General features: G+C 41.7%; 1 protein-coding gene and 1 non-coding gene across 2 annotated transcripts in view; one reads left to right on the plus strand and one right to left on the minus strand.

Moving 5' to 3' along the window:
* Positions 1-7,409: 7,409 nt before the first annotated feature.
* Positions 7,410-21,491, plus strand: part of LOC126355805 (facilitated trehalose transporter Tret1-like) — an 80,851-nt gene continuing 66,769 nt past the window's right edge. The window contains exons 1-2 of the mRNA XM_050006228.1: positions 7,410-7,600; positions 20,284-20,452. Coding sequence (XP_049862185.1) covers positions 20,395-20,452 — 58 coding nt within the window. The 5' untranslated portion in view covers positions 7,410-7,600; positions 20,284-20,394. The remainder of the gene's footprint in view (positions 7,601-20,283; positions 20,453-21,491) is intronic.
* Trnac-gca (transfer RNA cysteine (anticodon GCA)) lies at positions 10,611-10,682 on the minus strand. The gene has a single exon. It is a non-coding gene; the product is annotated as a tRNA-Cys (tRNA).

Here is a 21,491-nt window from a genome sequence, read left to right on the forward strand (position 1 = left end):
TATCTTGGCCACAATAATGTGTTCAGTACGCTGTTTGTAGTAGGTTACCCGCACTCCTATTTTTTTATTCATTATTAAACCTACTCTTGCATTACCCCTATTTGATTTTGTATTTATAACCCTGTATTCACCTGACCAAAAGTCTTGTTCCTCCTGCCACCGAACTTCACTAATTCCCACTGTACTAACTTTAACCTATCCATTTCCCTTTTTAAATTTTCTAACTTACCTGCCCGATTAAGGGATCTGACATTCCACACTGCGATCCGTAGAACCCCAGTTTTCTTTCTCCTGATAACAATGTCCTCTTGAGTAGTCCCCTCCCGGAGATCCGAATGGGGGACTATTTTACCTCCGGAATATTTTACCCAAGAGGACGCCATCATCATTTAATCATACAGTAAAGCTGTATGCCCTCAGGAAAAATTACAGCTGTAGTTTCCCCTTGCTTTCAGCCGTTCGCAGTACCAGAACAGCATAGTCAGTCAAAAACCTGGTTTTCAAAGTAGAGGTGTAACGCACCGTAATTTGTTTTTAAACACTCTTTGTATGGCTACGCGTCAGTAGTACCCAGCTTCGACAGGTGAAGAAACAGAAACTCAACGGCGTACAACGAAGAGAAGAATTTTTTTTTTTAATTGTGAACTTTAACTTTACCCAAACTTGGCCCCTACGGAGGAGAAGGCGTGTTACAATGCTGTGTAGGAGCAGACCACCAGGGTAGCAGCTACGAAGACACTTCTCCATATTAGGAGTGACCTGTTTGTGTCCTGTGAAGTTCACTACCGCAGATGTAACCTAACAGCAGATTCACAGCCATTGCCGTCGTTAAAGCATTGAAGACGTTAGAGACTGAAGAAGATGTGAAAATAGTAGAGAACAATCTTAGTGAATTTACAGTGAAAGCTGACCTCAAGACTAAGATACTGACTGGAATGTCAGATGTCAAGGCACGGAGAACGTACACAGCTTACGGCATCTGGAGAAGAACAGGTAAGCTACAGGCTAACAAGAGAGTAAAATACTGGTCGTGGCCACTGTAAATATTATGAAGTCTTGCAAAGACAAAAAATGGAAAGAAGTACATAATGAGAAACGCCAAATTGTGAAAAATCAGAAACTCAACGTTACATGCAACGGAGTCGATCACCTTGAGCAAAAGTGGATACAGGGTGGTCCATCGATCGTGACCGGGCCAAAGATCTCACGAAATAAGCGTCAAACGAAAAAACTATAAAGAACGAAACTTTTCTGGCTTGAAGGGGCGATCCGGATGTCACTACGGTTGGCCCGCTAGATGGCGCTGCCATAGATCAAACGGACATCAACTGCGTTTCTTTAAGTAGGAACCCCCATTTGTCTTATATATTCGTGTAGTTCGTAAAGAAATATGAATGTTTCAGTTGGACCACTTTTTTCGTTTTGTGATAGATGGCGCTGTAATAGTCACAAACATATGGCTCACAATTTTAGACGAACAGTTGGTAACAGGTAGGTTTTTTAATTTAAAATACAGAACGTAGGTACGTTTGAACATTTTTTTAGGATGTTCCAATGTGATCATGTACCTTTGTGAACTTATCATTTCTGAGAACGTATGCTGTTACAGCGTGATTACCTGTAAATACCAAATTAATGCATTAAATGCTCAAAATGATGTCCTTCAACATAAATGAATTGGCAATACGTGTAACGACATTCCTCTGTACAGCGAGTAGTTCGCCTTCCGTAATGTTCGCTCATGCATTGACAATGCGCTGACGCATGTTGTCAGGCGTTGTCGGTGGATCACGATGGCAAATATCCTTCAACTTTCCCCACAGAAATAAATCCGGGGACGTCAGATCCAGTGAACGTGCGGGCTATGGTATGGTACTTCGACGACCAATTCTCCTGTCATGAAATATGCTACTCAATACCGCTTCAAACGCGCGCGAGCTGTGTGCGGGACATCCATCATGTTGGAAGTACATCGCCATTCTGTCATGTAGTGAAATATCTTGTAGTAACATCGGTAGAACATTGCGTAGGAAATCAGCTTACATTGCACCATTTAGATTGCCATCGACAAAATGGGACCCAATTATCCTGCCTCCCATAATGCCGCACCATACATTAATCCGCCAAGGTCGCTCATGTTCCACTTGTCGCAACCATCGTGGATTTTCCATTGCCCAGTAGTGCATATTATGCCGGTTTTTACGTTACCGCTGTTGGTGAAAGACGCTTCGTCGCTAAATAGAACGCGTGCAAAAAATCTGTCATCGTCCCGTAATTTCTCTTGTGCCCAGCTCCAGAACTGTACACGAGGTTCAAAGTCGTCGCCATGCATATTCTGGTGCATAGAAATATGGTACGGGTGCAATCGATGTTGATGTACCATTCTCAACGCCGACGTTTTTGAGATTCCCGATTCTCGCGCAATTTGTCTGCTACTGATATGCGCAGCAGCTAAAACACGTACTTGGGCATCACCATTTGTTGCAGGTCGTGGCTGACGTTTCACATGTGGCTGAACTCTTCCTGTTTCCTTAAATAACGTAACTATCCGGCGAACGGTCCGGGCACTTGGATGATGTCGTCCTGGATACCGAACAGCATACAAAGCACACGCCCGTTGGGCATTTTGATCACAATAGCCGTACATCAACACGATATCGACCTTTTTCCGCAATTGGTAAACGGTCCATTTTAACACGGGTAATGTATAACGATGCAAATACCGTCCGCACTGGCGGAATGCTACGTGATACGTACTTACGTTTGTGACTATACAGCGGCATCTATCAGAAAGCGAAAAAAGTGGTCCAACTCAAAACATTCATATTTCTTTACGTACTACACGAATATGTAATTAAAAATGTGGGTTCCTATTTTAAAAAACGCAGTTGATATCCGTTTGACCTATGGCAGCGCCATCCAGCGGGCCAACCATAGCACCATCTGGTTTCCCCCTTCAAGCTAGACCAGTTTCGTTCTTTGTAGTTTTTTCCTTTGGTGTTTTTTATCGTGAGATATTTGGCCCGGTCACTATCAATGGACCACCCTGTATATCGGTAGGAGTATGGAAAAAAGGTAAAGTGTAGACATACGGATGGTGATACGATGTGCTTGGGTGCGCAGAACCAATTTCAAACATGGTGCTGAAGAGAAAATTGACATTTGGGGGCACATCATGAGGTAAGATGATAACGTGTTAACCAACAATAAACTAATTAGTGCACGCGTAACAGAGAACAAGCGGATGGAAGAAATGAGCTAGGTATGCAAGGAAGGCGAAGAAACATACGCAGCAGGTAGGGTAGGTCTAACTGGACTAAGAGCATGATTAAAAAATGTGGTAGAGAAGACCAGGTGGAACGACAGATTGCAGAGGTATTCGGAGATAAGAAGAGATGCTGAACATATCACTTGGGATCCTTACACGATCGGAACGAACCAAATACATAAACAAAGCAGCACACTTAGCATTAGGATGTGTGTAAAAATATAGTCAACATAAGTTCAAAAATCCAGTCGGTGAAAGATGAGTTTTCCCTATAACATTCGCATAAATAGTTAACTTTAATACAATCTTATTTCCCACTACTGACGAACAAATAAGCTTTATGTGCATTGTAATGGGCGTTTTTTTCGTTAAAATAGAATCAAGACACCAAGAGAAAAAAAGCCATAACTTGGGCACATGTTTTTATTGTCTAAGCTAGATACAGCGATGAAACGCCTGATAGAGATAATTAAAAGAGAATTGGAGGTGCAAATTAACTGAAAGACTGGATCAAACGAAAAGGCGCATGAAAAGAAAGTACAAGATGAAGATTAGGAAACAGAGTGATAAGAATTCGGCGTGATTTTAGTATATATGCATTCACAGTTTTGAATTTTTTATGAAATAAAGGATGTCGATAGAAAACTGGCGGGTGAGAATTATTATATAATGTTGTAAACATGTTAGGCTGGGGGCTGGATTGATTTAGGGAAAGAGACCAAACATCTAGGTCATCGGTGCCATCGGATTATGGAAGGATGGGGTAGGGAGTCGGCTGTGCCCTGGCGGAGGAACCATCCCAGCATTTGCCTGAAGCGATTTAGAGAAATCACGGAAAACCTAAATGAGGATGGCCGGACACAGGTTTGAACCGTCGTCCTCCCGAATGCGAGTCCAGTGTGCTAACCACTGCGCCACCTCGCTCGGTAGTAAGTAATTAGTATTGAAGAAACTTTTTTTGACAGCTTAAAAAGTCCTTGGTTTGACCGGGATGTCAAGGAACATTACGGCCTCGAGTCGTAAAAATATGCCACAGATGGGAAGTGGCAATGATTTCTCAATACTCAACTCATTTCTCGTCGACTGATTATTTTCGCATGTATCGCACTTCGTGTTATTTTTTCTGTGTTTGAAAATTAACGGTTCGGTTGTCTAGCTATGGTAACCCGATGGTTGTGTACGATTTCCTCATAACTCTGTCGATTTGTCCATCCTAAATCTCCGGTATTTCACAAGTTAGCAACCAAATCAAAATTCGTGGGTATTCGTCGCAGATTTACTCGGTATTGGTAGTGGTGTGTAATACTTTCTATTTCTCACTCTCTTTTATATGGCATCAGTCTCCTGACTAGTGAGAATTTTTTCAGCTCAGAGTAACTTCTCAGTTCCTGAATCTATTGTTACATGTATTGTAAACTCTTTTTTTTTTCTTTACGGTTTCTGTCTTATACGACTTCCCTAACCCGTAGGCCGTTATTCACAGTTGTCAATTAACATATCATCCGAATTCCTTCTTCTGATTGACGTTGTCTGCATAATCACTTCGCAGACAGATTTCACTACTTCTAAGCACCTTCCTGTAACGTCAGATCTCAAACTCTTCGATTCTCTTTTTTCCCAGGTTTACCACCATTCATGGTTGAATCACGCTCTGCTCTAGACGCATGGGGTGTGGCAATAATGAAATTGGATTGGCTGTTGCGCACATTTCCGGCTTCGTCGATAGGGGGGGGGGGGGGATAACCTTGACACTCTCACTGATACACATACAGAATTCCACGCTGCGGTGCTTTTCAGCATGGATTTCTTAGAAACGGGCCGTATGTCTGAGCTCCGTGGGATTTATGCTACGCTCTACAGTGGAACAAAACGTCAACATCAAATTCCTCACAAAACTTGTAAGATCCACCTTCGAAGCTTACGATTTGTCGAAACAAATTTATGGTGATAACTGTCTATCTCGTGCGCAAATTCTCGAGTGGGTTTAGACGTTCAAGGACGATATGGAAGACGTCGAAGACGATCCACTTCGGAAACTGAAGAGGATGTGGAGAAGGTCAGTCTAATGTTTGAGAAGACTGTGGCCTGAGCATTCGAGCAATTTCAGAACTTGCCTGCGTCAATAGAGAAAGCGTTAGGTAGATTTTACACGATGATCCGACCATGACGAAGGTTTGTGGTAATGTGGTGCCAAGAATCCTCGCAACATCGAATGGACTGGTGTGTGGACACTGTTGAAAATATTGAAAATGACCCTGATTACCTCAGCAAAGTAATTACGTGTGATGAAACATGTATATTCCAATACGATTCAGGGACTAAGCGACAATCCGTGCATTGTAAGAGTCATCAGTCCCCTAGAAAGAAGAAAGCGAGCATGAGTAAATCAAAATTCAAAGCAAGGATGGTTGTTTCCTTCGATATCCTAGGAGATATCAACGTTGATTGGGTGCCTGAAGGTCAGACTGTCAACCTAGATTATTATGTAACTTTCTGAAGTCCCTCCGTGAACTTATGCGACGAAGGAGACCAGATCTCTGGAAGAACCGCTCATGGGTTCTTCATCAGAACGCGCCGCCCCATAACGCACTATCTGTGAAGAGGCTTCCGGCGAAAAATAACATTCCAGTGATGGAACATCCACTGTGCTCGCCTGACCTGGCACCATGCAACTTCTTTCTCGTCCCAAAAACGAAGTCTGCGCTCAAAGGAACTAGGTTCGAATCCGTGGACGCAGTGAGGGAAAAAGCGACGAACCTCCCTAAAGACTCGCAGCACTGCTTTCAACTGTGGAAAATGCGCATGGAGCGGTGCAGGGATTGGGAGAGGAGACTGTACTGCAGGTGACGACATTTCAGTTGTCTAAGTAAATAAAAAGTAGGAGTCCGGTTACTTTATAACCACACATCGAACATTGTCACGAATTTCTCTCTCAATTAAAGGCTTATGTTTGATACTAGTACGCTTTATTTCACGAGATATGCCCTCTTTTCCAATACTAGCCACATTATATCCTCCTTTCTTCCGTCTGACATTCATATTTTTCATCCAAGGTAATAGCACTCCTTCATCTGTTATATGGTGACGAATTTTATCGTTTATCGTTAGTCTTATTTCTGCTGCTAATCAATACTCTCGTCTAATTTTTTAAACTCCTAATCCATATTCTGTGCTCAGAAGTCTGATCATTCCATTCTACAGGTCTTTTAACTCTTCCTCAGTTTGAACAAGGCAGAAATATCATTGGCGAATCCCATCATAAATATTCTGACATTCAGAATTTAAATCCCACTAGTCGTGTTTTATTTTATTTTCGTTGTTGTCTTTCGGTATACAGGTTGAACAGCAGTCGAGAAAATTGTATCTGTACCTTTAGGCAATTTAAATTTGTGCACATTCTCTTCGTCTTCCATTCTTATTGTTCTCTGTCAGTTCTTCAATATACTGTAGAGTTCCTTCCTTTCCTTATAGCGTATGCCAGTTCTCTTGAGGATCTCAAATAGTCTGCACTATTTTACATTGTAGAACACTTCTCTAAATAAATCCTAACAACATGTCTTGAGTCTTGTTTAATTTAATTTAATTTAGTTTTATTTTGTTACTTCCATTTTCAGGCGTAACGCCAGAACTTTTCCTCTAGCATCTTTACCTTTCTGAAATTCATTATCTCGTTGCAGATTCACATTCTGCCTTACATGCTTCATGACAACGTAGACACAAAGGAAGAAACATTGTAGGAGCAATACAGCCGTCACAAAACTGTTCATGCCGTCGTAAGAAGTGTAATTTATCAAATATGAAACTTATTGGTGTTTTTAACATTGTGCATTCTAGAGCCAACCCAAGACAGCACAGTGCCCATTTTGTTCGAGAAGAAAAATTAGTTTCATAAAAAAGTAAGAAATGCCCCAAATCAGAATAAATATGAATAACGGATAGATGATAATCGTGAAAATTTTACTAAAGTTCGTGAAAGGGAACGGCAAAAAAAGACACGCACTGCGTAACATGTTACATTTCTTGTTATTCTCATATAGTATATGATGTCACCATTAATGAGCAGTTGTGTTTGTATTTTAAATTTCCATAGCCCTGCAATTCCGAGCGATTTACGTTTGCTCGCGAAGGACGGTGATAGGGTGATAATGATTTCTGTACTCTCGAACGATGCTGGTGCAGTGTAAGTTCTTAAGCATCTGTGAGCACTATCGATATTTCCTCTAAGGCCCGACGTGGAGTAGCGTCTGCAGGGGATTTGCCAGTTGTTTACATAACGAACACCTGGGCAAACAGGACTCTCGTGACTCCAACCCCCTTGCTGCTGAGTGGTTGGTAAGTGTTAAGCTATAATTAAATCAATATAGTTCATAGAACAAATTACAGACTGCAGGTTTATTTATACTCGCAATACGTTTAATTCGGAGTATATTTTTTATATAACGATGAATTTGCTGCAGAAAAGAACTGTGACTTATTAGTGATCACGATACTGAATTGAATGCGAAGTAAGGTTTCATATTCGTTAAATAAGCTGTGACAGTTCTGGTCATTACGTGAACTTTCGTTCAGACAAGCGATTTTATTCGGGGTTGAAGTGGTGTAGCACAAAAAGCCTGTATTATGATATGAATGGAGGTAGTAACGATGTTTCTCAGTTCACACCTGTCCGCCTCAAACAGGTACCGATTGAGAGAATGTCCTACTGTTTTTTCTAATTCTTCAGTCCCGTTTTTTTTTTTTCATTTTAGTCGTTCTGTGTTACGCCGTTCTACATTTTTTGATAAAGTTTGTTCAGTGACGCGTGACTGAATTTACCTGTATGTTTACAAAAGCATATTCACTAAGGTTACCAAGCAACAGATAAAACATGTTTTTAGATGTCGTGTAGATTCTTCTCAGGTATGGGGTCCCTAATTTTATACTTCGCAAGTGGTATGTGAAAAGTCGGTTACAGGATCGTTGCAATTAAACGAGCTAATGTAAGCAACACGGTTCTGTGAAATTTTCATGCTTTATGAAGATAAGAAAGCTTTTGTCATCAGAGTTTGTTGCTGCTGTGATTCCTGAAAAAAAAAAAAAATGCGATGTTGTGAAACTGGAGAAACGCTGACGTAAGCGAAAGTTCTGTCTCCCCAAAAATGAAAAAGTTTGTGGATTGCTTCGCAAAATTTTTTGGTAGTGTGTATTACGGTCATAATTCTGTTGTGCAATTGGAAAATCTTCTTACCTCGTCTAACTTCCATAATATTCGAAATCACTCAAAAGTCCACATAATAGGTGGCTTGCGCTTGTTGGAGTGCGCATAATGTTACTCATGCAATTAAGTGACGAAGTCAAATATCACTAATAAATTAAGGAAACTACCGGTAACTAATCATATTCCATTGCATAGAAATGTTCCAATCATTGTAGCCAATGAACTGGCAAGGAAGATACATAGTATTAGTCTCTAACCTTTTTATAGGTAGGCAATGGATTTGAGACTGTCCGATGTGCAAGAATCTAATTACTTCTCGCCAAAAAGTGGAAGAGCTACACAATAGTTTACGTTAATGTTTTTTTGGAAGCAGGTGGTGTAACTTCACACCGTCTCCTATATACATTACAGAAATGGTCTATCGTGCCTTTCAAGGAAGTTTGATTTCATAGGATGACTATTCCTCCGTAGCTCTCCAACAAACGGGAATTATATTGTGCTATTAGGTTTGCTCCCTTGTGACTTTTATAGAAAATCTTCGTCAGTAAGTTAAGACAACCTGCTTGAACCGCCTTCAGGTTTTATGTATTTTCTTACGGTCCACTATTGCCTGAATTTATAGAAATTTCATTTTCACTGCTTCAACTTGCTAGCATGTGGCACAAAGTGTGTAGTTAAGAATATCTGTTTTTTAGAATTGGAATCCTCAACCATGATTTTACGTGTTACCGTGTTCCTGAAGTTGCAACATGAAATCACGTATGAGTCCTGCAACCACAAAGTAAATAGAAAACGTTATCGGTGACTGGATTGCTTGAAATGAAGAGGAATATTTCAAGCGACCCATTTAGCATTGGATTAAGTGCTCTCCATTTAAAATGTTTCATTTGTTGACTTGACTCGAGCTCAAAAACAAATTTAGTTGGCCGGAAGAGTCTCCAGTAATTGCAGATTGTAAATTCCTACCTCTTCGCACCATATTAACAGCGCGTACCTCAGTACTCGCTTAGCTTCACAACCTTTCGCTCAGTGTTCGGCGGTTCTACTGCAAGCTGTGTTTGGGCTCGTTAGGCCTTTAATCTGCTTCGAACAGAATCGATCATGTACATAACTCAACGTGAATAAACATTTACTATGTGTATTAAAATGTATTTCCTCTTACTCTTGCCACGTGAAGTAAGGGGAAGAATGGATCAGATGAATGACGAGAATCCTACCGCAGACACGAAAAAAATAGCAATTTGTCTGCGAATGTGCCTACTTATCAGTTTTATAGCCTATCGGTTTCACAGCTCTTTCTGCAAATGTTGGGGAAAGTGGGAAGGGGATATAGAACTTAACCGATGAGTCACAAGGGAATTTACCTAATTTCATAAAAATGTTTATCATGTAGATAAGAATGCCATGCACCTTTTCGCAAGTGAATTTGTCAAAAACATTCAACTGCTAAGACAATAGATTAACGTGAGTTGTTCGCAAGTAGTAACTGACCATATTGGCTACGAAGTTTCTCGCGAAGCCGTCTTTGCATAAAAATTTCTCGGTTCACTTGCCGCGTCAAATTCGGACAAAATTCCAGGCATTCGATGATATTCACCACCTTCGCCAGAGACTAAAACTGACGTAAACGAGCCAATGGGGTCTAAGAGGGAACCTTGTTAGCTCACGACAGTTTTAGTCCCTGACGAAGATGACGGTGGATTTCGTCGAAAGCTTGGAATTTTACACGAATTAGACGCAGCAAGTAAACCGAGAAATCTTTATGCAGCTGAGGAAATCGCCTGCATATATAAATTCTGGTAAACTATTAACTTCAGCTCTTTTTGCAGTTTGAGTAAAGTCACAGGTATCTTTTCTTTTCGTATCTTACACTTTACGTCCAGAATAGCAAACAACATACCCCATGCCATTACTTTCGTCGGTGAAACTATTTTATTAAGAAATTACACGTTACCTTAGTGTCACAAACATGCTGTAGGCCCAAATATTAACTGTGCAGTAATAAGCGCATCCTTACTTTCTGCTATAATTATGTGCTCGTGCAATCTGTTACTTTAGATTGTCCACGAAACCTCACTAGCTTTTGATGTTTACTATTAAAGGTGTGTGATTAATGAACGATAGAATAAAATAGTTTAAAATTTAAGGGGGCACCCGGGTTTGAACCGGGGACCTCTCGATCTGCAGTCGAATGCTCTACCACTGAGCTATACCCCCGATGCTTTCTCTCGCTTTTAGAAGGGTATATCACTCGCATAATGCCTGCTTATCTGGTGTAACAAGTTAATTCTGTTCAGACAGAAATAGCTTTTAATGCTGCCTGTTTTTACATCCGTATGTCAATATGCATGATTTGTCCGTTCAGTCCAGTATCTTATCACCGCTCTACGAGGAGAAAAAAAACATTGAGTGAACAACGCCTCTTTCAGAGTTTTGTGTTACAGCATTGAACGCCTTACACTACAGCAGATATTTAAAAGCAACTCAATAAAACGGAGAAATTTTTCCTGTAATGCATTTTGTGATGGGACACAAGGCTTTGAAGTAGTTTAGCCGGTGAAATATTAGTGAAACCGAATATCTTGCTTTTAGGATCAGCTGCAAACCACCTGAAGTTAGCGTCCACTGTGACTCGGGTATAATAGACGACGGAGATGGCAATATAGCTACTATATTTCTATACTACTTCTGAACCGTAGATCAGGACGTGTGCAAAACGGTCTAGATTTTCTGTGTTTATGGAAAGCACTGAGGATTATTTCAAGAAGAGTCCCAAATGTCTCTTCCTTGAGAGCAATTGACTACAGAACAATGTTCTTTCTTTTTTCCTTCATACCGGAAATGACACCAAAAAGTAGACAATTTTTCTGTTGTGCAAAGGAATAGTCTTCAGCGATTTCTGATTTTTCTTTGTTGTTCTCGGGATAATTAATTGCATCTGCCTGAAATGCTAATGTTTCTTGGTTCTGACATTACATACTGATACTTTAAAACTAGAAGACTCCTGTATAGGAACTGTTCAGAGTCCCACCCAAATGTCTTAAACACCTTCGTGAAATTACTTAAGCTGAATGGTTGCTTAAGGATGTCACACAGGGATTCAACTGCCCACTTGCGCTCAACTGATTAACTGAAGTATTGCTACTTTTCCGGCCTACAGGTCGAAGAGTTGCTTCTGGTAATCATCCTTCCTTCAGCCTTCGAAATCTAATTAGCGTAAGTACCGCATAATGGATAAATAAACTTAATAAAAACCGCGTCTGTACTCTCACACCCTTCCGCGCCGGAGCAGCACAGAAAAAGGCTGTTTACCCACAGTCATCGCACCTACTATATTTAATAATTTTGATTGAGATCTCGTAATAACTGTTTTTTCGCCTTGTTTGTGAAGTAAAACATTGCTGTAAACTGACCTAAGTGCACAATAATTTATTGACCTTTACACAAACATTTTGATGTTGCCGTTTTCTTCAATATTAAATTGCTTGGTGAACACTTGATTTGCCCATTCGGTGGCACACTGCGTGTTGTCAGTTCTAACCATGTCATTTATTCTTAAAATGGTAGTAATGTAAAAGTAGATGGACTTAGGTTGCAGCACAAAAATATGTATTACGTAATAGGAATGAGTCGCCTCAGTAAGCTCGTTGAATGACAAGTATTTTTAACGATTATTGTAAGAGTTCAGTTTCTAAGGCTGACTTGGATGTAAGTTACAAAGTGCGTACGTAATATCGAAAGCTTAGAACCCCCCGTAATGTGCCTAAAATTGCTGATCCCAGAAACTGGATGAACCGTTCGCATCCAAAACTTCGCGTCTTAAGAGTTACATTTGAACGATCATCTAGACCAGATCTGACAGTCCTTTACTTACTCGAAGAAACAAAATATCCATATAATATAACCGAAAGCACACACATTCCAGTGTCGTGGCTCGAAGCTATATTTCATCCCCCTTAAAATGTCACCCATGGTGCACCCTTCGGCCACAGCCTTGTCTTAACTGTCAGAAGGTCTGAAAGACTTTGTCCCTGTAGAGTCCCTTCACCTCCAATTTTTCTCCGTCGTTGGCGCATCCCAGGGTTCAGAAGTTGTCTGCACTGATGGCTCGATGGCTACTGATCGTGCAGGCTTCTTATAAACATGCGTGTCATACTGAATTTGTCACCTTGCTGGATGGCTGTAGTGTTTTGACTGCAAAGTTGGTAGCCATTTCTCGGGCTCTTGAGTATATCCGTTCCTGCGCTGGTGGGTCTTTTCTCATCTGCAGCGACTCATCGAGCAGCTTGCAAACATTCGAACAGTGCTACCCTTTACCATCCCTTAGTCGTTGCTATCCAGGATTTCCTGTATGCCCTCGAACAATGTGGATGCTCAGATCTTTGTCTGAACCCTGGGCCACGTTGGGATCATGGAGAATGAGCTCGTTGATTGACCAAACTGGCTATCAGTAAACACTGTTGAGATCGGTATTCTGGAAACAAACCTCAGATCATTATTATGCTGTCATGTTTTAGAAATATTACATACAGAATAGCTCACTCTAACTTCACCAAATAAACTACAGATGACGTTGCAGATCCTCGACTCGATTCTCCACTGTGGCGTCAGACTGGTGACAGGTGCCTTCTGCACTAGTCCAGTGACTAGCCTTCTTGTAGAAGCTGGAACCACCCCCTAATGTTCCGCCGACAACAGTTGCTTGCATCATACATCGCCCGGCGTCCATGCCTTGCCCGACCACCCAAACCGCAGGCTCCTTTCTCCATCTTCTGCACTCCCCTCCTGATGACGGCGGCCTAGGTCGGGTCTCTTGAACGCGGTCCGCGTCCGTTCCCTTCTCTCGTCCCACGAATCCTTTCCCCTCCCTCCATCCTTCCGGCCATCTTCTTCTACCCCTCCTTGGTCCCTCCCTCGCTTACGGCTTTTCTTGGATTTGTCCTGCGACTCCAAGTCCTCCGTTCCTCCTGCCAGTCTACACCGATGGTTCTGTGGTCGATGGACGCTCTGGGTTTGCTTTCATCCACAGCGAATACGTCGAGCACCATTCCCTACCTTGTGGGAGCAGTGTTTTCACCGCAGAGCTGGTTGCGCTTTATCGTGCACTCGCTCACCTTTGTTCCTGCCCTGAAGAGTCATTCGTCGTATGCAGTGACTCAGAGTGGATTGCAAGCACTAGACCAGTGTTTGTCTCAGGACCCTTTGGTGCGCGGTATTCAAGATGCTGTTTTTGCTCTCGCCTATTGTGGTCCTTAAGCGACGTTAGTGTGGACCACCGGTCATAGCGGCATTCCAGGAAACGAACGTGTCGATTGGTTGGCCAAGCAGGCCACCACTTCGCCACCCCTGGAGCTTGGTCTCGTGGAACGAGACCTCCGGTCAGCCCTACATCGCAAGGTCCAGATGTCTGGAGCTCTGAAAGGTCTGTCTTGAACACGCCAAATAAGCTCCTCATGGTCGTCCACAGCCGTATTGAACTCATCCTTGAGTAGCACGCCTAGGGACTCAGTTCTATGCCGTCTCCGAATTGGACACACGCGGGTGACCCACAGCTATCTCCTTCGTCGTGAGAACCCGCCCAGGTGTCGCTGTGATGCAGGGCTGACTGTGGTCCACCTTCTGATGGACTGCCCCTTTTAGCCCCCTTGCGGCAGTCCTTCAATTTACCAGCTGCACTTCCTTTAATTCTAGGTGACGATGCCTCTATAGCGGACTCTTTCACCTTTTATCCGTGCAGCTGGGTTTTATCACTCACTCTAGTGTGGGTGCTCTCGCATAATTTCTCAGGCTACACCCACTCCAGCGACTTTTAATTGTGACGTGGATACCAAAATAGTCTTTTTATGGTAACAAGTTGTTGGTACCTCTATCAACGCTTTCCAGCTGGAGGTTCTTCGTTTGTAGTTCAGCAGTTGACCTTTCACGTGATCCATCAACCACTGTAGTCTGTTTTACTCTAGTCACTTATTGGCTCTGCTCCTTCTGTGTCCTCTGTTGTGTTTTCCTGCGGTGTTCATTTTAGCTCTGTATCCCTTGGTGTTTCCTCCCTCTGGGTGCAGAGGTTACCCTTTTACTGTCTGGGCCTTTCACAAGTATGTCTGTTTGGAACTGGGGACTGATTACCTCGATGTTTAGCCCCCATCAAACCCCAAAACCAACCAACCAAACTACAGATGTTAAAGCAGACCAAGAATATCTGGAGGTCCTCATTGCAGGCCTCTCAAGAGCTTTACAATCCTTCGCACGTTCCATACCGCCCATACTTCGCTGACCCATGGTAATCTTCTGTCACGAGGACGCACCCCACTGTGGGATGTATGTCTGTTCATTGCGCTCTGCTTTCGGGGGTCTCTGGCTGCTCCCTATATGGGGCACCTTGCTTGCTTTTCTTCCTGTCTTCCTTCTTCTCTGTCCCTCATATAGCTTTCGTTGACCTTTAGTAGACACTGGGGTTTTCTTCCCCAGGTTTTGAGCGGCAGGCCATCTCTGGTGGGCAGTCATGTAGACCTATATGTTCGGCGAAAAAGCGACTGTGGACCTGCTAGTTTGGTCCATTTGATTATCCAACTAAGCAATCCGATGCATAGGTCAATGAGACGTAGCAATTTCTGCATATCACCTCTTTGCTGTCTGTGGGACGTCTTTGCTCAAAACCAGGCTCCTAACACATCACACGAATGCTTCTGCTATGTTTGCTGATCTTCCTCATTTCTTCCATTTTCCTCTGTCACACTTCCCAAGCACGTAACACTAGCTACGTTCTTTAGTTTTCACGTTGTGGAGAAAACTGTTTTCAGAGGTGTACTTCGTGGGATTACAGACCGTGTATTTGTAAGAGGTGGTGTCAGAAATAACCTAAGTGAGTTGTCAGATTATTTCGCTCCAGAACAACGCGATTTACTTCCAAATTGTGTGTATGTGGAGAATGTCATTCAACCTAGTCACTAAATTCTCACAATATTCTATTACTAATCCGTATACACTGTAGTATAAAACTACACATGTTCACTTTTTCCTGTAATCATCAATGACCAAGTTACTACTCGTGAAAGTGTGATAACATAAGTACGATGTAAACATAACCTGCGTGGCTTGACAGATGTCAAATTCAATTTGCCCTCGCTACGAAGCTTAGACCGATAGCGAACAAGGAGCTTTAATTTTATTGGCCGGTGCCTAGCAACTTACGGTTGACGCCGCGATTTACGAGCGCGACCGTGTCACACATTAAGGTATGCCAACTCTCTTCGAAGGTAACACTACTCGCGTTTGTAACAGTTCCCTCCAAAAGGCACACACACATTCAACAGCAGCAGCATTAATTTGAGATAGTTGAAGTAAAAGAAAATAAATAAAATAATAATGGGTCAGCAAAGTTGTATTGAAAGTTAAATAGTTCACTTCAAGCAGTCTTATTTACGAAGCAAAAGTTAATAAAAGGAAAAGAAAGAAAACAGCTTTATAATGAAACAATCTACAAATTGAACTGCTGAATTGTTAGTCTTGAACTGGCTATATTAGCGCACGCGTGCGCAAAATGTTAATTTTGTCTACTTTAATTTTTTCTGTTTAGGAAAGTCAGTTGGAGACATGTGATGATGGAGTTATGGATGTGTCGAAAGTGCGTTCGTGGGTGCGACAGTTTAATGAAGGCAGAACATCGTGTGACAACAAACCGAAACAACCTCGGGCTTGCACAAGCCGGTCTCTCGACATGATCGAGAAAGTGGAGAGAATTGTTTTGGGGGATCGCCGAATGACTGTTGAACAAATCGCCTCCAGAGTTGTCATTTCTGTGCGTTCTGTGCACACAATCCTGCATGGCGACCTGAAAATGCGTAAATAGTCATCCAGGTGGGTGTCACGAATGCTGACGGACGAGCACATGGCTGCCCGTGTGGCATGTTGCCGATCAATGACAGCATGAATGGGACTCTTTTCGTCGGTTGTGACAATGGATAAGACGTGGATGCCATTTTTCAATCCAGAAACAAAGCGCCAGTCAGCTCAATGGAAGCACACAGATTCACCGCAACAAAAAAATTTCGGGTAACCGCCAGTGCTGAAAAAATGGTGTCCATGTTCTGGGACAGAGAGGGCGTAATCCTTATCCATTGCGTTCCAAAGGGCACTACGGTAACAGGTGCATCCTACGAAAATGTTTTAAAGAACAAATTCCGTCCTGCACTGCAACAAAAACGTCCGGTAAGGGCTGTTTCACAAAGACAACGCACCCGCACATCGAGCTAACGTTACGCAACAGTTTCTTCGTGATAACAACTTTGAAGTTATTCCTCATGTCGCCTACTCACCTTACCTGACTCCTAGTGACTTTTGGCTTTTTCCAACAATGAGACACTCTCCATGGCCGCACATTCACCAGCCGTGCCTCAGCGATTTTCCAGTGCTCAAAACCGACTCCTAAAGAAGCCTTCGCCGCTGCCATGGAATCATGGCGTCAGCGTTGTCAAAAGTGTGTACGCCGAGAAGTAACGCCAGTTTCATCGATTTCGGGTGAGTAGTCAATTAGAAAAAAATCGGAGGCCTTAGAACTTGAATGCACCTCGTATACCGAGAAGGCACAGTTACTGACACTGTTACCAGATTGCTACTCCAAGCAGCAGACACTGAAATACATACTCGCGAATGCACATTATTTAATTTCAAAAGTTCTTAAAATAAAGAATGAAAAGGTATTTGGGCACGTTAAAATTCCTACCGTGGGCATCCACTGTAACACGATAGGCTTAATGTTGCCCCCGAATGTAACTTGAGTAATGACAGATTGCAGCACGCAAAGTCCTAATTAGGTTGATGGTATCTGTTAGTGAAAATGGCGAAAAAGTTAAAAGGTTAAGGTATAACTGCATCAGTAAGAAAAGCCTATCTCCTAGTGAAATAGGAGAATTTAAAAACTGCTCTCACAAAATTCCACACGTTACAACCAAAATAGGTATAATGACCGTCAGTGAAGGACTATGCAGATGTATTTACTACATTTTCGTTCATCATAAGTAGTGTCACGGGGAGAAGAGATGGACTGGTGTGTGTATGTATGTGTGTGTGTGTATGTATGTGTGTGTATGTATGTGTGTGTGTGTGTGTGTGTATGTATGTGTGTGTGTGTGTGTGTGTATGTGTGTGTGTGTGTGTGTGTGTGTGTATGTATGTGTGTGTGTGTGTGTGTGTGTGTGTGTGTGTGTGTGTGTGTGTGTGTGTGTGTGTGTGTGTGTGTGTGTGTGTGTATGTGTGTGTGTAGAGCCACAAGATGAATGTTGGTTTCAAGAGTGTGCAGTGTGTCCTGGTGCTGAAGGGATGACCACTGAGGTGTTAGACCCTCAGGAAACTGACAATGACGCAACCTATGCATTGTGGGAAAGAGGAAAGTTGCTGAATGACACAGTGAAAGTAAGGAAGTGTGTTACAGAGGTCAGGTACTGGCAGGATTCAGAGACAGGCCATAGCAAAAGTAAAATGAGCCATATCCCATGGTACTGACAGTTCATTTCGATTTTGCTGAAAACTGGTCTGTTTGCTGAACAAAGTTCAAAGATACCACTGGCACACATCATAAATGTCAATATTCACATGTGTTGGTCATTTCGTTGGAAAATCATTCAGTTCTGCTGTTGTCAGTGACCATCTCATTATTGACAGTGCACATGCATGCTATGCTGACAGCATAATAATTGATGACATAGCATACAGAGGTCATACATTTTCTAAACATATGCATGCGAGTGATGGCGCAGCACCTAATTTTTAAAATTGCTTTCAGCTTGGAAAGCACTAAACGGGTGTTACGACAAAAAAATTGTCTCTGTTAACTTCTTGCACAAAGATTGTCTCCAGCATGAAGCTGTCGATGGTGTAAGAGATGACATATCCAAAGACACACCATATCAAAACTACTACAAAACATTAATCTTTCTTCTAAATGAAAGTACATTAGGGGAATTCCGTTTAAAAAAGAGAAGAGTGGTTTGTTATGGAGCTGGTGGTAGAAATTGTGAAGTCGCTGCTGGGCTGAATCTTGGAGTGGCATACACTTTGCAGAAACAGATCTCCACGAAATGCAACTTGTTATAGTGTGGGAAATGCAGAAAGGTCAGTATGTGTTAGAAAACTTTCAGATGGTTCCAATGGCTCTAAACACTATGGGACTTAACATATGAGATCAGTCCCCTAGTCGTAGAACTACTTAAACCTAACTTAACCTATGCACATCACACACATCCATGACCGAGGCAGGATTCGAAGCTGTAACCGTACCAGCAGCGCTAGGAAACTTTATAGTGAGAAACTACATTTCTTTCGTGTGTAACAACCAATGGTGGGTGAGACAAATAGTCTTTCACATGAGTTGCAAGATGTAACTGTGTCCTTTGACACCTTATGGTTCGGCAAATAATTTGAAATGGCCATCGACATCTCCGTGTGTAGTTCCCATTTCCCAAGTACTGCTCGGGTTGGATCATCATTGTACACGTGCCAATTCATTTCAATCAGCAGCAAATGATAAAAAATCCTTCTCAACTGCGCAGTGTGACTTACAATGTAGATAATTTTAATTCTTGAATTGTCATAAAGAAGTAAAATCATGACAAGACAATAAAAAGTTGTGAATAATGTCAGAAAGAGAAACATGTAAATAAAAAGCTATTTTCCGCATTTTTCCTTTATAAAATGTTTTTACTTGGACAATTGTTTACCACTCCCTTACAACTCATGAAATAGTTATTCTGCCGAAAATATACCAGTTGTACATTACATTTACTCAGCATCAACAATCAATTTAAATTTTTAAGTGTTCACGATTTTTTAGTTTCAGAGTAGATGTAACAAAATTTCTCAAGTTTTGGACCACAGTATATGGGCCACTCCGATTGTAGCTTCCATAAGCACAATGACCAGCTAACGTTCCAAGCAGTTTTTAGAATATTCAGGAAGGGGTTTTTAGAGAAAATAATTTATAAAAAATCAAAAAATGTAGACTGGCGATGGCAAGGAAAGCGTTACTGAAGAAGAGGAATTTAACATAGAGTATAGATTTGTCAGGAAGTCTTTTCTGAAAGTATTTGTATGGCTTGTAGCCACGAATGGAAGTGAAACGTAGATGATAAATAGTTTAGACAAAAATAGCTTTCGAAATGTGGTGCTACAGAAGAATGCTGAAGAGTAGATGGGTAGATCACATAATTAATGAGGTACTGAACAGAATTGGGGAGGAGTTTATGGCACAACTAGAAGGGATTGGTTGGTAGGACATGTTTTAAGGCATCAAGGGATCACAAATTTAGCATTGGAGAGCAGCGTGGAGGGTAAAAATCGTAGACGGAGACCAAGAGATGAATACACTAAGCAGATACAGAAGGATGTAGGCTGCAGTAGGTACTGAAGATGAAGCAGCTGGCATAGGATAGAGTAGCCTGGAGAGCTGCATCAAACCAGTCTCAGGACTGAAGACCACAACGACGACGATGTTGCATTTTACAAATACTCTAATTTAGAGAGGTCTATAACGTTCTAAAAATCAGAAAATAAAATATTTTAGCTTTTGAGGTGTCTTGTGGAACTTAAACGTTTTTTAGGAAACTTCGAGGTAATGTGACTCATTCACTCCTGACCTGTAGGATTTGGGATGAAGTCGCCCCTTAAGATGAAAAAGTCTCGGCTCTCCTGAACACTCGCTCATTTTAAATATCGTTTGTGTAAAAATGTTTGTCGTATGATTTCCGTCAGTAAAATTACCCTATAGTTGATAAATATATTTTTTGCAAGAATGGTGCGTAAGATGAGTACTTCCGTATGCTTCCAGCGAGGTCTGCCTGCTTCCTGAGATGAGCGCCAGGCGACACTAAGAGACAGCAGCCTTGTCGGCGCTGGCCCACCTGCAGCAACTGAAGGAATCTTCCGCAGCAGCCTCGACATGAGAGCCCCAGCATGGCACAGTGGAGTCTTGAGGCAGTTTGCCGCAGTCGCAGCCGGTAAACGATGTTCTCAACCCAGTCTAAGACAGTCTTACCAAGTATCCATTTTAAATGCGTCGTAAGTCTCCAACTAAAGGAACAGTAATGCTGTGCCGATAAGCATTGACTCTGCAGGGTGCCTCGAAATTAACTCGGAGGGGCGTTGAGACCAAACGAACTTGCCTTAGCGGTATCTCAATCTAACCACGCCATGGATGTTTTTGTTTACATCTTCTGCATTTTCTTGCAAAAATGAGTGTTCTGGCTATCTTTACCATCACCAACGTTTTAGTCGATTTTAAGGTGGTTCGTTCTGCAACAATCACAATTTTATGCATGTCACGTCCTACCTTAGCTACTGATGAAATACCTGTATTTTCCATTAAACCATAGTGTCCGTATTAAAAACTGGGTCCAAAACACTCACACTCACCTTAAGTATTTTCCCTTTAAAAATGAGTGTCTAAAAACTAGCGCCAGTCCTCAAGGGACCAATTTTCAGAAGTTCTTTTAACTGAAACTGAAACATTTAATAAATTTTTCTGGAAGAAATGCAGCTTGAATTTAAGGATGATAATGAACTAAAAAAACATTTGTCAATCACTTTTACAATCAAATTAAGATTTTCAAATAGAAACTAAGTCACTCGTTTTGTCTTATTACTATATTAGCCCAAAAAAAGCCGAAATGTATTACCCAGATTTCACCTTCGAAAACTTAAATTACAACTTACATCCGCTGCCGCTTTCCATACCCTTGCTGTTAAAAAAAAAATCTCACTCTTTCCTAATTCCATCTATTGTCCAAATTAGACTCTTATGAAGATTTGAGAGGAGCCAAAATTATTATAAACTTTCGAGTTTACTTAGCTTGTCACGTAGAGTTGGCTACAGTTATTCTTGTCTAGGGATCTGATTCCTGAAGCTGAAAACGTCAAGTTTTTAGGTCCTCGCAGTTGGACTGAACTAAATAAATTTGAAGATTGTTGTTGCAGAATTTTTTGTTTTTATGTAAATCTATTTTCTCACATTTCAGTATGCCATACAGTCTTCCGATT

This window comes from Schistocerca gregaria, chromosome 3, assembly GCF_023897955.1.
Source record: "Schistocerca gregaria isolate iqSchGreg1 chromosome 3, iqSchGreg1.2, whole genome shotgun sequence".
In the NCBI taxonomy this organism is placed as follows: Eukaryota; Metazoa; Arthropoda; class Insecta; order Orthoptera; family Acrididae; genus Schistocerca; species Schistocerca gregaria.